Here is a 24079-nt window from a genome sequence, read left to right on the forward strand (position 1 = left end):
CATCCCATGTTGAAGTAGCCTCCCCCAAACGGAAAACACCACTATAACCCTTAATCATCCCTTGATATCCGAAACATAAAAGTTACTCAGATAAAAAATTTCAACCAAAACAAAACCACACGATAGTGAAACAGAAACAAATTCTGAATCACCTGTTTACTAGTTTCATTGCTTTACCAACACAAACAATCAACAAACCAGTAGCCATTGGGTCAAGAGTCCCAGCATGACCTACCTGTAAATGAATAATATAAGTCTACAAGAAGAAGCAAGCATAAATAAAGATCTGGTGGAAAAGAATTTTTTTCACTTTGACAAGGTGACAACTCAGCTTTCCTTAAACCGTGAATGAAGTCCAACCTGCCAAAAATTTACATCAGTTATATATGTTTCCATTGACACACCAAAATGGCAACTTGAGTAAAACGCGGTAGCAATATCTACCAAATAAACAAAGCTTTAAATCAAGCTAACATCCTATAAAATCGATAAAAAAAACGACACCACCAAAAACAATGAAGCTTACATAACATAAATCATCAATCCTCCTCCACCAGAAATTATTATATGATCCAAGATCATCATGTATGTTTTATCCCAAAAAAAAAAAATTAATTTTAAGAGAACGAAAAAACTATCAAAATTTTTTAGAAACATATTCCGAATATTTTTATATTTATAAAAATGAAAAGCATATTTTAGCATAAATTATATCATATCAATATTCTCTTGTACTTTTTTTACTCCTCTCTCAAGGTGTTAAACATTTTCTTTTTATAAAATATTTTTTTATATAAACATTCACTTTTTTTAATTTATAGAAATCAAAGACAACTAGACAATTCACCACAATTCACACATCTACTTGAACAAACTCCTTGATTGTGTTATTTTTGTCTGGTGAGAATAAACATATCCAATATGATTCTTCTTAAATTTGTTAATTATTTGAATAATTATTAACTCTCTTGCATTTTTTTAACTAACCCTTCTATTTACCATATAAAGAAAGTATTAAATTTTTTATTTTTTTTTAAAACAATAAATATATTTTGTTCTTAATATAATATTGTTTTATAAAATATTACGAGCATTTACACTTTACCAATTAAAAAAATACAATAGGAGCATTTAACATTACCCTCTTTATTCTTACATGACAAAGTTTCAATTTTATTTTAACTTAAATATCTTTATAATTATTACAAATTATGTTTATTTTTTTATTACAACATTTTAAATATTAATTTTTTATTATTTAAAGCGTCATCTAAATCTAAACTGTTTTAAATACCAATTAAAGTTCATACACCTTAAAAAAATTAAAGCCCATATAAGGCCAAGATCTTAATTTTTATAGGGTACTACTAATTAAAGTCACAGAATTAATCAAATAATATAGTATTAGCTACCAATCAATCAAGTACTAGTATGTGATGACAATCACGTTAGTTGTGGCAGTAGTGGTGAATAAAAGTTGAAACAAAGTAACAAAACGAAAAAGAAATAAAGAATAGTAGCGGCAGAAAATTGAAAAACGGAAAATCGAACTTGAAAAAGTCAAAAACCCGCGCTCTCTCCGATTTTTGAAATGGAAGACGACCAATTGGAACTCTGCAACGACGACGGCTTCGTCTTCAAGCGCAAGCGCCGCCGCGTCGACGCCCCACCGCCGCCGCCCTCCGAGCCCGACCAAGAGGCGGCGGAAAAATTCCGGAGAGAGCGCAAGAAACAAACCCTACTCAAGCTCAAATCCAAGTATGAGAAAGAGATTCTTCAATGGGAATCATTCTCGAACACCTTGCGCTCAATGCAACAACTACACACCACTCCACAACAACAGCCCCAACCAAACCTAAGCCTATCTCTTCCTTCCACCGATTCCGCCGGTACCTCCCTCCTCCGCGACCTCCTATTGCAGGTAAAACCCCTCAATTTACTAAATCTTTGACCTAATTTTGCTAGATTCGCAAATTCCTGGGTTCCACTTTTAATTATAGGGTTCATAATCGAATTGCATATAATTTATGCCAGCAGGTGGAGGCGCAGGATGCAATAATTCGTGATGTGTCAAATTTGTGCGACATAGCGGAAGCGGTGTGCGTTAAGAGAGAAGAACAGCTTAAACAAACCTTGTTCGATCTTCCAATCTGGGCTTCTCCGCTCGAACTTATGCAAGGGCTATGTGATGGTGATGATGATTGAATTTGAAGCTGCTACTGCATTACTCTCTTTGGTAATGAATTTGAAGAAGCAGAAAGAAAGGAAATGATGGTCTTTACACCGTCAATTTTAATATTTGTAAGTGTAAACTCTGTAGTAGCACAGTGATGTAGTGTAGATTAGGCATTTGGCAGCGTGGTAAATATTCTTAGATTGAATTGTGTTATCAACAGTATTAAACGTTTTAGGCTGAATGAATGATATTGATGAATTTATAAGGTGGGGAGGCTAAGATGGAATCATGTGGTTTTGTATAAAAGTTCATTAACTTCTAGAATCTAATGTCATTATGTGATTGATTTCTTACTGTTGCTTCTCTTTTGAGTATAATAGGACATCGTTTTTGTTTATCCTTATTACTGTATGATGGCATTCAATATATGATGATATAATGAATTTGTTTATGATGATGTCCTTGAAAATAGAATTTTTCTAGTTCTCTGTTTTCATTCCACCAGTGATTTGTTGAGTATTAAAATTAATGTATGGTTTTAGAGTAATGAAACATTAGACAGGGACAAATCAGAGATGAGTGATTCGGAGTAATTTAAGAAATGTAGGTAGAATTAATGTAGTGAAATGTACACCGGATTTTCAATAAGGATAAGTAAAGAAAATGATACATTAAGTAGTAGTTTGAATAAATTAGGATGTGTAAAAAGTTGCAAACGGTTTTCTAAAACATGATAAGTAATGATGTATATTACTGTAATTAGGACAAATTACAAATAGGTATAAATTACTCTGTAAGATTGGATTGTCTGTGCTTATAAATTACAAATTTACAAATTGGTTGACACACTCATTTTATTCTACATGAGCCAAGCTGGTTGCAATTTTCAATCCTTTTTTAGCTTTATCCTTAACTGGAAAAACCTTAGTCCGTGTCTATAGCCTATCTAATGAGACATGATAAAATTAGTCTCCATTTGTTTTAACAATTAACATCAGAAAATCAATTCTCACGTTTTTTTTAAATGAAAAACATTTTTCTATTTAGACATCGTTTTTTATAGGCAATTCAATGCTTTAGACATGAAGAACATCATCAATTCTAACTAACTTTAAAACAAACAGACCTTCGTTTTAATCCACTCCTTTCACTGCATCTAAAGTTGGTTCAACTAATAAAATCAAACAGTAACTGTTGAACATACATCTCCGTACATAAGCTCTTTAAAAAAAAGTGCAGCTCTTATTTAACAAAGTCAATCCATAATTTTCTTTTTTTGCAAAAAAACAAATGGCAGATTTTGAGTTTTTCTCTTATTAAACCTAACCAACTTACGCACAAGATGTATGAAATTGGCCAGACAAGCGATGCAAATTACAAAGGTATCCTGTACGTCTCATATACGCTGCTAAAAGCACCCCCAAAGCTTAGATATAAACTATATAACACCGCCCATATGATCCAAATCCCAACCATAAACATACGAAACCAAAATATACCACAAACCAAACTCTCAGATCCACCCTCATCAAAAGCCAACAAAAGCAACTTCAAAGTTCGATCCCCTCTCAACAAAAAGGAACAAACTTACATTAAAAAACTAAATTCCTTCTATAATTAAAATCTTGGCTGTTTATTCTGTCTAACCAAAACAAAACTGTCATTGCGCTTTGAGTATGCCAACTCCCACCAGCTTTAAACCCGTGTGCTAGCTCACCATATGAAAATGGTGGGCAGATTGAATAATCTATAACTCGTCTTAAGTGAATGAAAATTTTATTTTGTTGAGAACTATTTTTCAAACCCTCAAATAGATTACTTTATTTGCAAGGTTTTCAAGTCAATTTCATTTAGACGAGAAGGAAAAGGTTCAATAGGTAGTATCACAAATCCTTCTTTTTGAGTAAATTTTGATGCAGCTCCAACCTTTCTAGCAACCTCTACCATTTTTAGGTTCAAATCCCCGAGGGCATCACCTCCAAACATTAACCTGTACAATAATATCCCAACAACCAAGTTTAATACAAACTCCACAATTCCATTTCATTTGTTAGGGTAAACAAAATGAATGAGTTTTTAGAGATTACATTGATTGAAGAGTGTATTAGGCACCATTAGTTACTTTGCTCGGATGTTAGTTGATGGACCCTTAATTCCTTTGTTCTTTCCAACTTGAGATGGTTATGAATTAAACTTCTCCAAGTTAAATGCTTAGGTTTATCCAAACAAAGTTTAGAGCATGTTTTATGATGCTGGTCGTAGTTTAGTGTTCTCAGTTTTGTTAGAAATGTTAATTAGATCCAATTGTAGTTACCTGGCGAGGAATATTGATGGCGTAGGAGGGAGTGAAATTGTGGTCGCGAGGATCGTGGAGGGGCTCGTCGGAGGGACCAAGCGTGACGGTGGAGCAGAAGTTGGCGACGCTAAACGATATCGTTTTGCCGTAATACACATCGCTTGGGTTTCCGAGCAAACCCACCCTCGCATACCCATTGCTTTCTCCTCTCATCTCTATCTCCCCCATCACCCTCCCTATATATATAGATGTCATAATCAAACAAACTTTAAAAATTAGCAACGTAAACAAAATCAACATAAAAATAAAAAACAATAGTTTTTAAAAAAATCATGAATAATTTAATTTAATAATTTAATAAACTATGTTAGATAAAAATTACTACATACATTTTATATTTAATAATTAATTTATATATTATAGTATTATGAATTGAATTGGATTTTAAAAATAGAATTCATTATCCAACTTATATATTAATTGGGTATTAACTGGTCGGGTTGGATTTCATCCCAACTCTAAAAATAAATCCGAATTAAACCAACATATCAGTTTGGGTTCTCACCTTACCCCTAATTGCAATAATGGATTATAGAAAGAAAATACTATTGAAAAGGAAAAACAATGATACTCAAATCATTTTTTACTAAAAAAAATGCAATTATATCTAAAAGACACCTCTATCTAAGAATTGCAAACCAAAGAAAATGAAGAACGGATGGACCAATTTCTCATGCCTCACACTTTCAGAAATTTGACTATTTACTCTAAAAAAGGAGAAAGTTTTTAGATATTTTTATTTTCTCGTTTGCAAGTAATCTTCTGCTGACAAGGCCTATTGTTTTGGCTCTTTGATTTGATTTGTTTTTTTTTTTTAAAACTTCTGGTTTGTTGTTGAGTGCCTCCTAACATGTGGGGTTTTATTCTCTGCCTCCTAAACAAAGGCAAGTGTTGATTTTTTTTTCTATTTTTTTAATGATCTATGTCCATTATTTTGGGGATAAGAGTGCATGTGTTGGGAAAAGTTGCCTTTGGAGTGTGCAAAAGTCGAGTCTTTTTCTCTTGTCAAACTCACAAGGGGTTATAACTTCTTCCATGATGTCATGCAACGGATTCATAATTCATTCCAGTTAAGGGTCTTTTTCTTTTAGTTGGTTGGTATGCTTCCACGTTTTTTTTTATGGACAAATGTTAGTTGTTAATATTGTTAGTTTTTGTTAGAGGGGATTTGAATCTGTGTGTAATGCTGAGAATGACATGATGTGGTTGCTTAGTGTGTGTGTGTGTGTGAGTGTTGCTGCTACTTGCTAGATAGTTCCACATCTTCTTGAGGAAAAAAAAAAAGTGAAATGGGATCTGGGAATGAGGTTCACTCAGTTGGCGACTTCAATTTAGATTCCTAGTGGCTGGTAGATCCGAAACAACTATTTATTGGTCCAAAAATTGGGGAGGGTGCTCATGCCAAAGTATATGAAGGAAAGTAAGTCAAACCTGTTTTGGATTCAATTTTGGTTTTTCAATCCTTTTATGCTAAAATTTCTCATTATTTTTTTCTTGTAAGATTTAGTGCAAAGTTTGTTTCGATTTCTTAGTCAGAATTATTATGCTTCTCCTTTCCATGAGTTTGGCGAGGTTGACAAAATTCGTTTGGATTATAATTGATTTTAAAGTGAGGTGATTTATTTTTATTCTAAAAGCAGTTGTTAAACTCGTAATAAATCTATTGATCCAAAATACAAAAGCTACTTAAATACTTAAAGTTGTTTTAATTCCAAATCAATTATGGACTAAGAATCAACTTCTCAACTACCAAACGTGAGATATATTTACCAAAATCACATTAGCTGGAATTTCAATGTGATTCTGGATGATCCAAGTTGAATTCAAACACACATCCAATTTCCCAGTTAAATCTGTTTGGATAAATACATATTCTGTATCCATTAGGTAGGATTATTTGCTGACTTGTTGAGTTTCTATTGTTGATTTCCTTTAATTGCAGATATAAAAATCAGAATGTTGCTGTTAAGATTATCAACAAGGGAGAAACTCCGGAAGAGATTTCAAGGAGAGAGGCTCGGTTTGCCAGAGAGGTTGCTATGTTGTCGAGAGTTCAACACAAAAATCTGGTTAAGGTTGTATACAAGGACAGAAACAATATTATTTTTTAAAAAAGTCTAGTTAGATATATATTTTAATCAGAATTGGCAATAGACTGATGTTAACCAGTACTTAAGAATCATGTTGGTATTGATGAATTGGGAAGTATCGTGTCTCATTAGAGGTTCTATTTTGGTTTGATGCCAGTTTATTAGGGCCTGCAAAGAACCTGTTATGGTTATAGTTACTGAACTTCAATTAGGTGGGACATTGCGCAAATATCTCTTGAATATGCGTCCAAAGTGCTTGGATATGCCTGTGGCTGTTGGATTTGCTCTTGATATTGCCCGAGCAATGGAATGTTTACACTCTCATGGGATCATTCACCGCGATCTTAAACCCGGTATGCCTACATAAATTTTGTACTTCCTGGTTTTTGTTGAGTCTTATCTGGTAGCTCTTAATGGAAAAGTTTGTTACTTAATGATTTGTGGAATTTTGCATTCTGTGTGAGTTACTTGTTTCCTCTTTACATGCTTGATTAGTTAGACCTTTCAAGCAAATTGGAAAAGGCACCTTTTCTTTGTTGGTCTCTATACTATCTAATTTGGGTAGAATTGATTTTGATATATCTAACTTTGAACTGTTGACAATATTTGGGATGTGTATTCAAATGAATCTCAGTTGTAGATTTACATTGGAACGTGGGTTTTTCATTGGAAAGTGCAAAAACTAAATATTATCCTTGTCTAAATAATTATACTTTGAAAAATGACTTTGTTATTGCTAATAGGCTTTACGACGAGCCATTATACACAGCTAGGCTTTACTCTAGGAGTCTATCTGCTGTAAACTTTTGTAAAATAGTCTATCATTCATTTACACCCAATATTTTGATCAAACTGGCATTGCTATCCCTTGTAAGGCCATATTTTTGTACTAAACATTCTGAGCCATTTTGTTTTAGTTGAGATGATCACGAATATGTTATATTAGAAATGAAGCTTCTGATGAACATACAATTGATAGTAATATTAAGCAGTATCTACTCCTATGTATCAAAGACCAAGCATAATTCTGATAACTTTCTTCTTCCATCCTTTGCAGATAACTTGATCTTGACAGACGATCATAAGACAGTCAAACTTGCTGATTTTGGTCTAGCCAGAGAAGAGTCCTCGACAGATGATGACTGCTGAAATGGGAACATATCGTTGGATGGCTCCAGAAGTACTTCTTAACCACTTTAAACTTTGAACAGTTATCGATCTTCCAATTTTGTGTTAGGTAATTTATCATTACTTCCCTGTTTGATGGCAGCTTTACAGCACTGTTACTCTAAGACAAGGTGAGAAGAAGCATTACAACCACAAGGTGGATGCCTACAGCTTTGCAATTGTGTTGTGGGAACTCATCCATAATAAGTTGCCCTTTGAAGGCATGTCTAATCTACAGGCAGCATATGCAGCTGCTTTTAAGGTAGATTTCATTCTTATAATTACTTGATAATACTTCTGATTAAGGTCATCACACTTGCACAGTTTATGATCCTTGAGAGTGTGTGAATTAAGGTAGATTTCATTTAAATATGATCAGTGTGCAAATGTGCATTTTTTTTTTCAATTATCACACTTCAAAAAAGGACCATTTCATCATTTTTGTTTGGCCAGAGTAACTCTAATTAAGTTGTTGGAATTTCAGATACTTAATATACGCACGAACAACTGCACTTTTCATTTTTCAAGTTATGTCATTCGGCCATCGTACTTTTTTAGTTTATATTCTCATTTATCTCATATACTCTACATGGCTATGATCATAGTTTTACTTTACATGATATGAATATGACTAAGGATTCATGACATAATCATATAACTATTTCAGAATACAAGGCCCAGTGCTGAAGACCTTCCTGAGGAATTAGCTCTTATTGTAACTTCATGTTGGAAAGAGGAACCGAATGATCGACCAAATTTCAGTCAAATCATACAGATGCTCCTTCAATATCTCTCCACCATTTCACCACCAGAGCCGGTTGTTCCTCTGCAGATTACTTCATCTGAGAATGCGGTGTTGCCACCAGAATCTCCCGGTACAAGTGCATTAATGCTTGGAAGAGATGACTCTAGAGAAACCAAAGGGTCTTTCTTCTGCTTTAATCAGTGTTACTGAGGCCTCAAAACACATCGTTTGGTCTTTGGGGTTGTCCCAGATAACCGTTAGGAAAACTAAATAAACCACATTTACCAATTGTAACAACTAAGAACTGGAATCTTAATAAGAAAATGTTAACTAATTTCAAATAGTGAGTTTAGTAGCAATTAGTAACTTACAAAGCACCTTTGTTCACAGCATGAGTGGCTGGCATGCTCTTTTTAACATGTATCCAGGAAATTTTGGGGTTGAGGTTGCTGAGATGTAATATTATTGTAAAGTAAGGTTCATCCAAAGGCCTTCACCTCTTTCTTGTTTATGTATGTGGCATGGATAAAAAAAAAGTGAAAAGGATGAAATGGTTACATTTGCTTTCATGTGTTGCATTCATGAAACCTTGTATCGTTGGCTGCCAATTTGTCACGCTTGTTTCTTTTATCCAAAATGGATCCATCTATTTGCAATGAATTAAAGTTGAATATAATTGATTTATTTTGAACTGTTCAATATAATTAAATATATATCTAAATTAATTTTAACCTATGTTTTACATCAAAGTGTGTTACAATGGGAGAAATTGATTTATTATTTTGTCATTTTTTTAATTATTGCTCACATACATTTTTAATAGAGTTTAATCTCTATGTATTAGTCATGTAAAATAGTTTTACGTTGATATTCAATAAAAAAATTATTATTTAAATTATTTTAAAATAATTATTTTGAAAGTCAACTAAATTATCATATATAATAAATTGTAATTGGATGATTTCGTAAAAATATTTATGTTGTTAGTGTATAACATTTTTTTCTTTTTAGTAAGATTTTATAGTTTTGAATAAATTTTAATCAATAGAATGACATTTTTTTTACAAAAGAATGATGAGTTTAAATGAGCGTGTTTCTTTTACTTCCATGTATAAAACAACGGGTTATTAATTGTTACCACTTCCCCAATTTATTTCTAGATGTTTAAAGTTAATGCATATAAATTAATCAATATTTAATGAAAGTAAAAATTTATTATGTTGATACTTCCTCCACTTCATAAGTATGTTTTTTTCAAAGTTATAATAAGTGTTGTTTTAGATTTCTTTACACATGCTTTAAAAAGTTAATAAATAAATGAAAAATATAATAATTTCATAAAAGCTAATCTTATTATTAATAATAATAATTTAGAGTTAAATGATACTAGTAATAATTAAAAAATTAATATTAGATTAAAAAATTAACATAATACATATTTTAAGACTTATTTTGGCATGACACTTATTAATGCGACAGAAGGAGTACCTTACCCTTGATGTTTGCACTACAAACATAAATTATTTTGAGATAAAAAAAGTAAAATATCTAAAGATGTGAGAAGAGATAGTATTACATATATTTATCATAATTTTCTTTTTATCTTTTTTTTCTTATCATAATATTTATAATAATAATTATTTTATATTTTCTATTTTTTTCTCTTTCTCTTTTATTTTCAATCATACGTGTACATTTCACATTTTCATAAAATAAATGGTCCCACAAGCAATCTGTTAACAAATTAGTACAGTTAACAGTATTTTGGCTTTAAATTAGAATGAGGAAATTATATTTGCACTTTTTTAATATTTTTTTTCAAATTGTATTTGATATTTTTTAAAATTACTTTTATTTCTGTCTATTAATATACATGTATGATTATACTCGATATTCTTCCCTTTTTTACATTATTTTTATTTTTTCAAATGGTCGCACCCCGTGTTTTTTTTTTTCAAATTATACTCGATATTTCTCCTTTTTTACATTACTCATTTTTGTTAATGTCAATCGGAATATGTGAGCAAATTAAATTATCCTAAAATCTTTGTTAAATACTTAATAACAAATCACCAATTGATTCTGCAAATGAACCTTTCTTAAGACAATAATAGTTTTTTCTTTAATATTTGACTCTTACTTCATTGTTGCTAACATTTGAAGAAGATATAATTCTTAATTGAGATATTATATCAAACACCTAACCATAAAAAATAAATACTTCAAAGAAAAAAGTTAAAAACACGAATGCATGAACAAAACACTAAAATGTGAAGAAAATGACCATATTCAATCAACAGGCATAACTGGAAACACGTCAGACAAAAAAAAAACAATCAAATGACGCAACACATAAAAAAAAAAGAAAAAGAAGAAAGAAGGTGTTAACACACGTAACAACAAGATGAGTTCCCGTCGAACAAAAAGTTGAGTTCACTACTAATTAAAGAGTGTATAAAATATTTTCAGGTTGAAAATAATGTTATATCTTTTATGGAGTTAAGAGAAAGAAGAATAATAATATTTTAGATATAAATTTTCATTAAAAGTTACTTGACTCGCATGTGTTTATTTTTTATTAAGTTATTAAACAATATTTAGGAAAGAAGGATCCCATTGTGTTATGAGTTAAATGATTTTTTGTAGGATGAAAAAAAAGAAAAATGTTGAATATAATTTGAAAAAAAAATAGGAGATACAAGTGAAATTTACTCAATTAGAATTTGTTTTAAATATATTGATAATGTAAAAAACTAAATTATATTATTTAACCACAAATTATGATATTATAATAATATTTTAAAAGGGATATTTACAATGAGTTATAATTAATTAACCTTGTAACAATTGATTGATATGAAAAGTAAACTCTTGAAAGTATGCATCATTTATTTCCTTCTTAATTTGAAACAACACAGAATGCATTCACAGCACCACTGTATTGATTGTAAATAATCACATTGCCGTTACCGGACATGGGTCCAACACGTATTCACCACACCAGTGTCCTATGACAACTTTAGAATTCTTTTATTTATTACGTCATAGCATTGCATCATTAAGTGGAAGCAATCTTAACAAGATTGGTTTTATGTAATGGCTTGGGAAGCAAGTAGCCACGGAGGTGGTAATAAGGTAATTTACCACAGTGTCTCTGTTTCGCTCGGTTTTCGGGGTGACAAGACAGCTTCTGTTTCGCAAAGGTTCAGAGTTTTCAGTCAATGGTGGGTGGGTGCTTCCAGATTCGGACTCAAAGAGTTTCTTTTCTTTCGCGCTCTCACACCAACACATTACTAGGTTGTTCACTCGTCCAAGTTAACTCTACACCTTAAATACTCACAACTCACCCCACTTAACGCGTCTTTCTCTTCTCTCCTTCTCCTTCTTTGGCACTATGGCTAGGTGAGCTTAGTTAGCAGATTGCATTGCAAGTTTCATTTTTTGCTTCTTTTCTGAGCCACCCCATTTTGCCATTTTCGGTTATGTCTTCAGACCCCCTTTGTTGAGTTGAGTTGATTGGGAGAAAGAAAGAAAAAACACTTTTTTTCCTTTTCTGGGTGGTTTTGTTTCGGATACTTGTGTCAGAGAAATGTTCCCTTGCTCGTTAGTGGCTTATTTTAGTAAAATAAGTACGGTGCACATTCACATGGTTGAGTTTTGGCTTTTGTTGGTGTTGGTGTATCATGGATGGACGCCATGTTTGGATTTTTTTTTCCTTCTATTTATGGAGAGAGACATATAGTTAGTTAGCGGGTATAATTGACATTCTCATTTGGAGTTTAGTGTGTTCTACTTAACTTGGAAATACTAGCATCTCCTTTCGTCTACTGACACTGCACTCTGGGAGTGAAACAACATTTGTGGAGTGCCAAATAATGATTTGTAGCTTTCTGGATGATCGAAATACAATCATTTTTCTTATAGATGCGATCATGTGAATTAGTAGGATACTATATTATTAAGCGAATCTTGCCACATTTGTTGGGAAAAAAGTTGTTGTAATGTTCATTTATCTATTTCATTTCATAGTCTGGAGAATGAATTCCTGCTATCACCGAGATTCCACTTTTTGTTTGGCCGGCAAAAGAAATAGGAAAGGAAGAAATAAGAAAAACAGAAATTGAAAGAAAAGAGGATGAAGAGAAAGTTTGCTGTATTTTCCGCGTCTAGAACAGTACATGGATTTTGTGTCCCCAAAATTTCTTTGATGCTTTCTTCATGCTTTTCTTCTTTTGTCTCCGTCTTTGTTTGTCTTTATATCATTGATGTTATGAAACATCCTGAATATCATCAGAAGACATGGAATTTTCACTTATAATGCCATCTTGTAAATACTAGTTTCATAACTAATGACTTCAGTTTATTTTCTCATAACTAACACATATATAATAGGAAGTTCTTCTGGTAAACGACGTGTGTTTTGAAGGACTGATGACTTTGTTTTGCAGGAGCTGGCTTATTGACATTAGAGGATTTGCAAAGAAAGTGAAAGATACTACTCTGTCAACAGATGATCAAATGAAGGACTGTGGAACATACAGCGAATGCCCGAAATGTCATTATCATATTGATAACAGTAATGTATGTTAGATTCAATATATTCAGTCTCAGTTCAAATATTGGTCTTCAAATTCACACGTACACTAAAATAGAGAAAACACTATAAGCCTATAAGTAGTAAACTATACTCTTATAGTAGAGTTCTTGATTTTACCCTGGAGTTTGTACATGCTCAATTTCCTTTAACCTAAATCTTTTTTTTTTTTTTGGCCTATTAAATCAGTTCAAGTCTTTAAAGTTTGCAAACCTCACCTTCATAGAAGGATTAAATTCTTGAATCAGTTCCGCATTCATGATTCGTTATGCATGTGGTGGCGAGTAAAGTGTGTGACAATAAACTAAGTAATCTCAGTCGTTATTGAGAAAATTGCTCATCAATGATTGATATTTCAATACACTCATTATTTTTATGCATGTATACATATATTGACAATTGCTCTTCTTATCAATGACTGATATTATTTACTTTATTCTTTAAAGTGAGTTAACTCACTTTAGGGGAGACAAATACAAGGTTTAACTTATTGCATATGTTTCATTAAGAATATTTGTTTGTCTGTGCAGGTTTCTCATGAGTGGCCTGGCTTTCCTGTTGGTGTAAAGTTTGATCCTTCTGATGTTGAGCTTTTAGAGCATTTAGCAGCAAAGTGCTGTATTGGAAACAGAGAGCCACACATGTTTATTCATCAGTTCATCCCAACTCTAGAAGGAGAGCAAGGTATTTGCTACACTCATCCACAAAATCTTCCAGGTGAGGGTTCTTCTGACCTTTTCAAATACGTGAACATTTATCATTTATTCCACAAATCGTTGTGTAATGGATTTTGTTTTTGATCGGCCAAAGAGTAATGGACCAGTAAGGTGAAGTTCATGTGCCAAGCATCTTAAGGATGCTGCTCAAACACTTCCTTACCTATGGAATTGAATAACAGACAATGGTCCCCTGTGGAGTAGGTTGTGAAGTTCATGTGAACAAAATCCATATAAGATAATAACAATGTAAAATCAGTGCGCCTTCTGCACCTTAGCCGAATGTGTTGCTAATTGATACCTGACTAAGATAAAAAGGAAAATAAAAAGGTAACAAAAAATTTGATTCAAGCACATTCAATCATCAAGTATAGGTTTAATTAAATCTCAATCAGCATCTAACAAATATTCCTGGGCTTAGGAGGCCTATTACTTCCCTTTTAAACTAAAAGTAACAAAGGCTTAGAAAAATTTAATTGATTTCCATATCTAGAATCTCTAGATATCAGATCATGATGGAACAAATAAAAAGAAAAGATATCCGATCATGATGTTTCCCTTGTTTCTCTTTAGGATAGGGATCAGGGGAAGCTTGGATTTTATGATTGTCAAACTTAGCAAATTTAGTGGTTCCAGGCCAGTAATGATTATCTTCTAATTCACTTTACATATATTCATTGGTTCTGACTCTGACCAAATGTTAAATGTGATTTTCTGGAGCATATTCTCTGATAAAATTATACTCGTTTTGCTTTAGGTGCTAAGACGGATGGGAGTAGTGTCCATTTCTTTCACAAAACAGCTAATGCATATGCTACTGGACGAAGGAAGCGTCGAAAGATTCATCATCAAGATGGTTTGACTGAGGAGCATGTACGCTGGCACAAGACTGGTAGGACCAAAGCTGTGACAGAAGATGGAGTGCATAAGGGTTTTAAGAAGATCATGGTTCTTTATATAAGATCTAAGAAAGGGACCAAGCCATATAAAACCAATTGGGTGATGCATCAGTACCATCTAGGGAGTGAAGTTGAGAAGGATGGTGAATATGTGGTTTCAAAAATATTTTATCAACAGCATAAGCAGAATGAGAAGAATGAGGAGAATACAATGGTTGAAGATTCTAACGTAGCAGCACAAGCAGGTCCAAGAACCCCAAAACCAAATCCCCCTACTCGACCTTGTACAGCCAAATGTGATGACAATTTTGATGAAAATGAACTTCTGCCATTCATCCAGGTGTGTAGTTATTTTTTATGCACAAAGCTGTCTATGATAACTATTTTAACTGAGGCTCATCACCTTGTATGTAATCTAAATGAAAAAAAGATAGGACCATATTTGGATAAACTTATCAATAAACACGTACGGAAGAAGAAAATAAAAAAGCAAAAAATAAATCAAATTTCTTCCAAAAGTTAAAATCAACTTATGTAACATGGGTTTTCCAAAAGTTAGATGAAAGAGAAAATTTGTATAAATTGAAGTGCATAAGATTTTAACTTACGAAAAAAATATAATTTACTTTAGCTTTGTATTTTCTTCTCCATGATTAGTTATTGAAAAACTTATCCAAACAAGGCTATCAAATACTAAATTCTACAAAAAACAAGCATATAAAAAAATTCTACTTGTGCACCACATTTGATGGACACATCTTGAAAAACTAGTGAACTTGTGTTAATTTTCTCTCAAGAGAAAAGAGGCAAAGTCAACTGACATTTTTCACTAATTTTCCAAACAGCTACAGTATTTGCTTCACTTATGAAATTTTGCTTATTGCATTAGGATGCCAGGCCTATACCTGGAGAATCACATGCACCACCATCTAATGTTCAAGATGAGGACCCTGCATGGTTGGCTGGTGAATCACAAGCTGACTGTGACTTCGATGGCTTGGAAGACATATTATTATGCAAGGAGATGTTACAATCATCTGCTCTCCTAAATCATTCTGGATTGACCTCCACTTTTAATGGCGATGCAAAGGCGAACAAGTTGGTTGCACCTGGAAACAATAATGATTATGGATCTCATGGAGTTTCTGTCCTGGACACACTGGAATTGGATACTCCTCCAGACTTTGATCTTTCTGTAAGCATCAATTTACTCTTCTTGAGTTTTCCAATAGTTTGTTAACACCCTCTCATTGCTCTGTGTTTCTCATTTTGCATGCAGAATTTACAATTTGGTTCTCAAGACAGCACCCTTCAGTGGATTGACACACCATAAGGTGCTTGTTTGCTTTATAGCAACTTCTAGTTGGTACTGATGCTTAATCCCTAAGTGTTGCAATAATTTTGTTTATTCCTACATGCGAAGATAGTATAAAGCTCGATCAGGTTGTAATCATGTGGTGCTTACAAGCACAAACTTTATGGCTGTGTCAGGTTTCTGGATTATTATAACTTGTATGTATATGTTGTCATAAACTATTAAGGTGAATCTGGAACCTGTGCACTCTTTTATGTGAGCAGTATTTGTGAGAGTGGAGTGGAAATCGAACAGTTTACTAACATACAAACAATTGAATAATTTGTTTTTCAAGTCAATTGGTTGTATGTAAGAATTATTTTTATTTAAAGTTGTTCAAACGTTGCTCTTCTCTGCAAGCATGCATGTAATTATTATTAGAACTATGGAATTGAATTGATTTGTCTCTTTATCTATAACCAGCTTTAAAGCTAAAATTTCACAACCTCGAGTCACTCCGATATGGCTAATTTACTACACATTAGTTGCAATGAGAAAAGGGTCTTCCTGGTTAGAGGTGTTTACTAGTACGGATCATCTGAGTTGATCTAAACTCATATGAATAGTTTGAGTTAAGTCATTTATGTATTTGAGTCAAAACCGAACTGAACCGATTAAAATCGTTCATGTATGGATTGGATCACGGGTTTAGATTTATAGATCCGACCAAAACCAAACGATCAAAATTTTTAGAATTGTTTGATTTGACTTTAAATACTGTTAATATTGAGACAGACTCCAAGTGTGGAGTGTTTGAACTAAAATATTGGAACTTCTTAAGATGCTACTTTCAGGTACATCGTTGTTTGTTTCACTCTTTTTTTTTTCATATTTATTTTTTCTATCATGCTTATAATATTAATGAATCATATTTTGTTCATTTGTTTCAGTAAATCTGATTACAACTAATCTAGTTGTAACAAAGCTTATTGCAAGAAATTAGTTTGTAAGAAATAGTTGTGATTCAAACGATTATAGTAAATTTTGTTGAACAATATTTTGTTTTAATTTGTATTAGTCTATTTTAGAATATTATGTTGATGGTATTAAATGAATCAATTTTATTATTTTCAAACATTTGATAATATTGTGTTAATTCTATTGAATATTTGAATGAATCATGATATAAAATAGTATTTTAAGAAAAAAAATCAAATTTAAGTGGGTAACTCAAGTAATCCGTTGACCCGAACCAAAACAAACCATTTATGAATGGATTGAGTTTCAAAAAAAAAAATTGAAAATCAAACTGAACTAAATCAATCAAATTTAATTGGATTAAATCTTAAATTTGTTCAAAATCACCCAAACCAGGCCCAAGAACACCCCTATTCCTGATTCTACATGTTTAATTTCAAACAATTCAGGTGTAAGTTGTAGGCATGTTAAATGCATTTTCAAACCCATTATGATCCGTTTGTTTGCTTGCACTTGAGAAACTAATATCACTAGCTTTTCCCACCAATTGCATAGATTTAACGTGAAAAACGTACTATTTGGTCCACTCAGGAAGTGTTTCCAAACATGCATTAGAAAGTGGTTGAGATGATATAATTGAAGCACATTTTAATAAGTAAAAGACTACTTTTCAACATTTGCAACAATTAATCTTGGCATTGGAAGACTACATGTATACTTCAATGGAATCAATCTTATTCTATTATGAGATTAGTATATATGACAAATTCTCACTCCAAGTATTTAACGTATCTATATATCTAGGACTCAAACTCAAGACATCATATACCCGTTGATCTATGCGTATATCCATGCAAAGAAAACAATTCATGTGTCAGTTGATCACTATTGTTCTCTTAATTTCATTTATTTCACTGAAAATAATGAGAAAAAAAATATTTTTAAAAAAATTGAAAAAAAAGAGTAAAACATTAATTTTTCCTTAAATTATCTCCATCAATTAATTTGATTCTTAATAGTGGAGAAAAAATAAATACAATGCTTGACTTTAATAATTATTAAACAATTGATCTTAACATAACAGCAAATAATTTAGTCCTTAACTTTAACAATACTAATTATTCCTATAAAAAAACAACTACCAATTATTTTAATCCTTTAGAATAATTAGTTAATTTTTTTAGTACAGAGAATGATTATTATTTTTAAGAAGCAAATTAACTCATGATTGTTAAATTTAAGGGCTAAACTGACCAATTTAATAATTTTATAGATTAAATTTACTAATAATACAAAATTTAGAAACTAAATTATTTTTTCAATAATATTTAAGATCAAATTAATGTGTGATGATTAATATATTATTGGTTTGAGTGGGCTCAAATAATTCAGATAAAATCTTGAATTTGAGCATTTTGGATAAAAAAAATTATAATTAAAAAGGAGACTGATTATAGATATTAAGTTGGTGAATACTTTACCTTAATAATATATTGACCCAAAATTAATTCAACTATTCCAACACCCATACGATTTACAAATAAACAGAACAATTTCTCTTAAAATTTAGCCGCTAATATTTTGTAATTAATTAATTTTTTCATTTTATTTCTAAAGTATTATTTTTTGAAATATAAATTTTCATATTTTGTTGAATTTCACTATAAAAATTGATTTTTGTTTAACTACCATAATTTAGACCTTTACCACCCTCATTGGACTTTAAGAGATTCCCACAAATTTTGATCAGTTTAAAACTTAATTATCCTTAAAGATTTTTATCTTTTTCTAAGAGTATATTTTACAAACCTAGATGTTCTCCCACGAGATAAGGTACATAAATAATGTATTTCAAAATTAATTGAATATATCTAAATATAAAACTTCTCAAATTATAATAATAATTGATTATTAAATTATTATTATTTTCAATTAATCCAAAACCCACCCACGCTAAGGGTGCGTTTGGGGGGACAAAATCCGAGTCTCCAAAGTCCAAAACCCTGTTATTCTTCGGCCTTGCCCATGCCAAACCCCGAAACGAGAAACGCTACTTGTGGCTGATTGGTGACCAAAGAAAAAGCAACACAACAATGTTTGGTGCCAGAAATCTTCAAAGACATTGCTTCAAGCCCCTCTCTTCTATGCTTCAACTTCAATCCAATCTCTACAAGTACCTCTTTTTCCCTCTCTATCTCTCTGCTTAAACCCCTTTTACTCTTTCACCTCAAAGTTCACATCTTTACTTCACTCACCAACAATCACTGTGAATTTTATTTATTTTGATTAATCACTGAAACAATTTCATTGTTTTCTAATTTATCTTGGTATACTGATGCAATTTTATCTGCAATCGCTCTGTGTGTGTTGTGTGAGTGTTTTAAGGAAAAGGGGTTGATTGTGATTTATTTTTGTTCAGAAATGTTGTACCTTTAGGTCACACGCCCGAGTGCAGCAACACCATTAAAGTTGAAGAGGAATACCACAGAGTTGGTTTGTATTGTTATGTTAAGCAGTTGAATCTTTTGAATGGACCGTTGTCCCGGGCAATGTCAACTTCCAAAGGTAGGAGTATGCGCAGCAAGGTGGAAAGGCGAATGCAGAAAGAGTCTGGTAAGACTTTAAGGGAGATTCGGAGAGCGAAAAAGTTGAAGAAGAAACTCATGACTGAGGAGGAGAGGCTCATTTACAATCTCAAGAGAGTGTGTTCTCCAACTGTCCTTCCATTAATTGTTTTTTGGAGCTCAATTTGTGAGCCGTGTTTTCAGTTCAACTGTTTTTTTGTGGTGTGATAAGTGTCTGAGATGTGTGTTCAAATTTATGATATGGTTTGTAAGTCTGTGTATAGACATCTTCATCAATCAGTCATTCTAGTTCCAAATGTTTTAGACTATACTAAAATGCATGTTTTTTTTAAAGAAAATTATCCATGTACATTACTTCTATGTGAAAGTGGTAAACAGAATTGGCTTATAACATGAGATGCCTGAAGCTAGGTTTCTCAGTAAAATGGGGCAAGCTAAAGAGTTTTCATGATTACAGCTTATTAACATATTTGTAATGAAATTCAGTTGATTGATTGAACATTATGGAACCTGAGATACCTCAAGGAAGTAAGAATTTGTTTGTTGATAATAGATGAGGACTATCTTTATGTTGAGAGAGAGTAATTCTTAAGATTCTTCTTGTTTCTTCATTGAAGACATTGAATATTTCCTATTAGCTTTAATTTGTTTCATTTTGGTTAATTCTCTGGCTTTGATTGTTTAGTTATTAGCACATACTGATAATCATAAAATGGAAAATTTCAAATTATGATAACAGATAGCACATTGATGGCTGATATAATTTTTACTTGGTGTTGTTGTAGTGCTTGTTATATGAACATTTGACTAAATCTTATTTCCCTACCTTCAAATTTTTCAGGCCAAGAAGAAAGTGGCATTGCTTCTACAGAAACTCAAGAAGTATGAGCTACCGGAGCTGCCTCATCCTCGGCATGACCCAGAGCTCTTAACACCTGAACAGCTACAGGCGTATAAAAAAATTGGATTCAGGAATAAGAACTATGTCCCAGTTGGTGTTCGTGGTGTCTTTGGAGGAGTTGTACAAAATATGCATCTCCATTGGAAGTTTCATGAGACTGTGCAAGTTTGTTGTGACAACTTCCCCAAGGAAAAAATAAAAGAAATGGCTTCAATGCTTGCAAGATTGAGTGGTGGAATTGTGATAAATGTTCATAATGTGAAAACAATCATTATGTTCCGCGGCAGAAATTATCGCCAACCCAAAAATTTGATACCTATTAACACCCTTACAAAGAGGAAGGTAGGCTTGCATTGCTATATTCCTTATTTGACTGTGCCACTTTCTGGGTATCTAAACAGAGGTGATGCTTTGCATGTAATGATTAGGGTGCCTAAGGCTTAACTTCAGAATCATGAGCTGTGATGTTTACGTGCCAATATTGTTCATTATCATGTAAAAATAATGACACTTGCCTGTTTATCATAGCTGTATTGGTAAAATTACACCCTCACATACAAAAAACTCCACTCTCTAAAAGAATGCAAGGGAAGAAAGTTGAAGACTGTTTGTTAATGACTAACCAAAGTGAAATGCTTTTGTTTTATTGATTATGCATACATGACAACTTATATGAAAGTATAGCTATTGTTAGTCTTGACTGCTCAAATTTGTTGCCTCTTTTATTTTTCTTTGAAAATTCATCATTTTCGTCACTAGTAATGTACCTACTATATAAAGAACTTGATGTTGGAGGAGGTAATGTATTTGTTGCTGTCATTGTATACAGGCTCTTTTCAAGGCCAGATTTGAGCAAGCTCTTGAGTCTCAGAAGCTAAACATAAAGAAAATAGAACAGCAGCTTCGACGGATGGGAGTAAATCCCGAGGATCCAGCTGCCATGGCCAGCATCCAGAGAGTTGCTTCCACATTCTTCAATGCCATAGACCAGAAAGAAGGAAGCCCTTATGTCTTCCGTGAAGGCAAGCAGTCAATAACAGAACCTGCTGAAGGTTTTGAAGAGTCAGAGCCTATAGCTGATAGTGATCAGGAAGAGCTAGATCGGTTCATTGCTGAGATAGAGGATGCAGCAGATAAAGAATATGAAGCTGAAGAGGCAAAAGAAAAAGAAGAGTTTGGAAGAATTAGATACTGGAACAAAGAAGAATTTGGTGGAAGATACAGAAGATCAGATGCTTCTACAAATGATGACCGTGATGTTGAGGCTAGAGGCTCAAGGGTTTGGCAGACTACACATCCTAAGCGCCATGCTGTCGATAGTGATGATGAAGAGAACACTCATTCTGACAATGACGATGATGATGAGGAGGAGGAGTGGCATTTCAATAATAGTGCAGATGCTAGTGATCTTGACAGCAATTCTGAAGGATCTGATGGAACTAGACGTAGGTTCAAGGAAAGTAGGAGGAAAAGAGAGAAGCAGAATAATCCTGGTATTGGTCGGGCCAGAGATAACGAAAGTTCAAGTAGACATGCTGGAGCTAAATTTAGGGGGAATATGACTGTAGAAGATTCTGAATCAGAAGGCATGCTTAGTGATGTTGAAAATGCAATGTGGGAGTCTGAGGATGAGGAGCAAGAGAATAACGACTCAGGATATTTGAGAAAGTTAAGTGATAGCTACAAGAGTAGTAGCAGTGACGATGAGTATGCACATCAAACAACGAGCAACAAGAAGAGTGGTGCGAGGGATCATGAGGGTAAGGTTGGTGGTTCTGCTCAATATCATGATAGTTTTGATGCACCAAAGAGTGTGAGAGGAAAGAAGCATGGAGTTAATAAAATTGATTCTGAATCCATAGATGAATTTAGCTGTTCAGAAAACTGGCTGTGGCCTTCAGATGCTGCTGAGGAGACTGGGGACTACCCTACAAATCAAAATAGTAATAATGTGATCAAAAGTGATATCCCTAAGAGTCAGAGGAGAACACTAAAAGAGGCAGATGAGGCTTGGGACAGTGACTAGCCCAGTAAATGCAAGACCACATTGCATTGTGGTATTTTTGAAGACTTGAAACAAATAATATTGGTCCAAACAAAAACATGAAATGAAGCCCAACATACAGCCTGTTTATTCAGTTCTCACACGGTGCTTCCTCTCTAACAACACTGTCTCATGTTATCTGCACAAATGCAAAAGTAATTACTAGCCTACTTGAGCACTCGTCATCTTATGTATGTGGCATGTTCTCAGGGAGAGTTTGAACCACCAGACTTTGAATATCTGCAAAAGAAATTTGTTTGTGGCACTTTTTGTAGTCTAGGCATTGAATTAAACAATTGGAATTCAAAGAGATGTGGTTTTATTATTTGAAAGGTACATAACAATATATGTCATCTATCTATAATTATAATAATATTAATAATATATTTTAACTTAAAATCAATTTGTATATTTTAATTTTTGGAAAAATTAAATGATAACACTTTTATAAAAATTAAGTAAATAAATTAATTTTAACTCACGAGAAAAGTTTAATATTTTTTTCTTTTTATATATGGATTTGGAGCAAAGATTATCCAAATGAGATATAGTAAAAGAATAATTTGTTGATGAATCACATCACAAGGTCCCTTGCTTGGGCGGTTCTGAGAGTGAGACGGTGGAAGATGGAGGCATTAAATGAAATAGCAGTGAATGATGCTTTTTTGGCCATTTTTTCAACCTCAAGCATGCTCCTAATAAAGACAGTGTTAAATGTCCTTATCACACCCATGCAATGCAATAATAATGTGCTGCAGATTTTATATAAGAGTGCTTATATTATATTATGAAATTCAAAAGTTTTAAACATTCAACAACAACAACAACGCCTTATTCCACTAGGTGAGGTCGGTTACATGGATCAACTTCCGTCATAACGTTCTATCAAGTACCATATTTCTATCCAAATCATTAAGTTCGAGATCCTTCTTGATAACCTCTCTTATAGTCTTTTTGGGTCTTTCTCGGCCTCGAATTGTTTGTCTTCTCTCCATCTGGTCTACTCTCCTCACTACAGAGTCTACCGGTCTTCTCTCTACATGCCCAAACCACCTAAGTCTATTTTCCACCATCTTCTCTACAATAGGCGCTACTCCAACCCTCTCTCTAATAGCTCCGTTTCTAATTTTATCCTGTCGAGTCTTACCACACATCCACCGCAACATCCTCATCTCCGCTACACCTACTTTAGTCTCATGTTGGCTCTTGACCGCCCAACATTCTGTTCCGTACAAAATCGTCGGTCTTACCGGAGTCCGATAAAACTTTCCCTTTAGCTTAATCGGTACCTTTGCATCACATAACACCCCCGATGCTTTTCTCCATTTCATCCATCGTGCTTGAATGCGATGATTCACATCCCCTTCAATTTCTCCATCATCCTGTATTACAGACCCAAGATATTTAAACCGTGTGACTTGAGGGATAATATGGTCTCCTATTTTCACCTCTGAGTTAGATACCCTCCTACTTTTGTTGAACTTACATTTCATATACTCCGATTTGCTTCTGCTTAGGCGAAAGCCATGTGTTT

General features: G+C 33.0%; 4 protein-coding genes and 1 pseudogene across 6 annotated transcripts; 4 read left to right on the forward strand and 1 right to left on the reverse strand.

The window, feature by feature from the left end:
- The first annotated feature begins 1491 nt into the window (after positions 1-1491).
- Positions 1492-2537, forward strand: LOC114399595. Of its 2 annotated transcripts, none has more exons than XM_028361800.1 (2): positions 1492-1921; positions 2035-2537. In XM_028361800.1, the coding sequence occupies exons 1-2, from the start codon at positions 1592-1594 to the stop codon at positions 2203-2205; spliced, it is 501 nt and encodes a 166-aa protein (XP_028217601.1). In that variant the 5' UTR covers positions 1492-1591; the 3' UTR covers positions 2206-2537. The 2 variants fall into 2 exon arrangements, with proteins under 2 accessions (XP_028217601.1, XP_028217602.1); XM_028361801.1 differs by having other exon boundaries at positions 1493-1921; positions 2038-2537.
- An 861-nt stretch (positions 2538-3398) lies between these two features.
- On the reverse strand, positions 3399-4708 carry LOC114399741 (probable glucuronokinase 2). Its single transcript, XM_028361958.1, has 2 exons — positions 4491-4708; positions 3399-4166 (listed from the first exon to the last, which is right to left on the reverse strand). The coding sequence occupies exons 1-2, from the start codon at positions 4698-4700 to the stop codon at positions 4149-4151; spliced, it is 228 nt and encodes a 75-aa protein (XP_028217759.1). The 5' UTR covers positions 4701-4708; the 3' UTR covers positions 3399-4148.
- A 541-nt stretch (positions 4709-5249) lies between these two features.
- LOC114399881 lies at positions 5250-9101 on the forward strand (annotated as a pseudogene).
- A 2574-nt stretch (positions 9102-11675) lies between these two features.
- Positions 11676-16442, forward strand: LOC114399819 (SUPPRESSOR OF GAMMA RESPONSE 1-like). Of its 2 annotated transcripts, none has more exons than XM_028362037.1 (6): positions 11676-11936; positions 12983-13115; positions 13659-13845; positions 14602-15083; positions 15633-15938; positions 16023-16442. In XM_028362037.1, the coding sequence occupies exons 1-6, from the start codon at positions 11929-11931 to the stop codon at positions 16074-16076; spliced, it is 1170 nt and encodes a 389-aa protein (XP_028217838.1). In that variant the 5' UTR covers positions 11676-11928; the 3' UTR covers positions 16077-16442. The 2 variants fall into 2 exon arrangements, with proteins under 2 accessions (XP_028217838.1, XP_028217839.1); XM_028362038.1 differs by having other exon boundaries at positions 11677-11831.
- Positions 16443-18988: 2546 nt separating this feature from the next.
- On the forward strand, positions 18989-22873 carry LOC114400860 (CRM-domain containing factor CFM3, chloroplastic/mitochondrial-like). Its single transcript, XM_028363511.1, has 4 exons — positions 18989-19188; positions 19435-19717; positions 20442-20843; positions 21331-22873. The coding sequence occupies exons 1-4, from the start codon at positions 19109-19111 to the stop codon at positions 22525-22527; spliced, it is 1962 nt and encodes a 653-aa protein (XP_028219312.1). The 5' UTR covers positions 18989-19108; the 3' UTR covers positions 22528-22873.
- The last annotated feature ends 1206 nt before the right edge of the window (positions 22874-24079 follow it).

This window comes from Glycine soja, chromosome 19 (genome assembly GCF_004193775.1).
Source record: "Glycine soja cultivar W05 chromosome 19, ASM419377v2, whole genome shotgun sequence".
Taxonomy (NCBI): Eukaryota; Viridiplantae; Streptophyta; class Magnoliopsida; order Fabales; family Fabaceae; genus Glycine; species Glycine soja.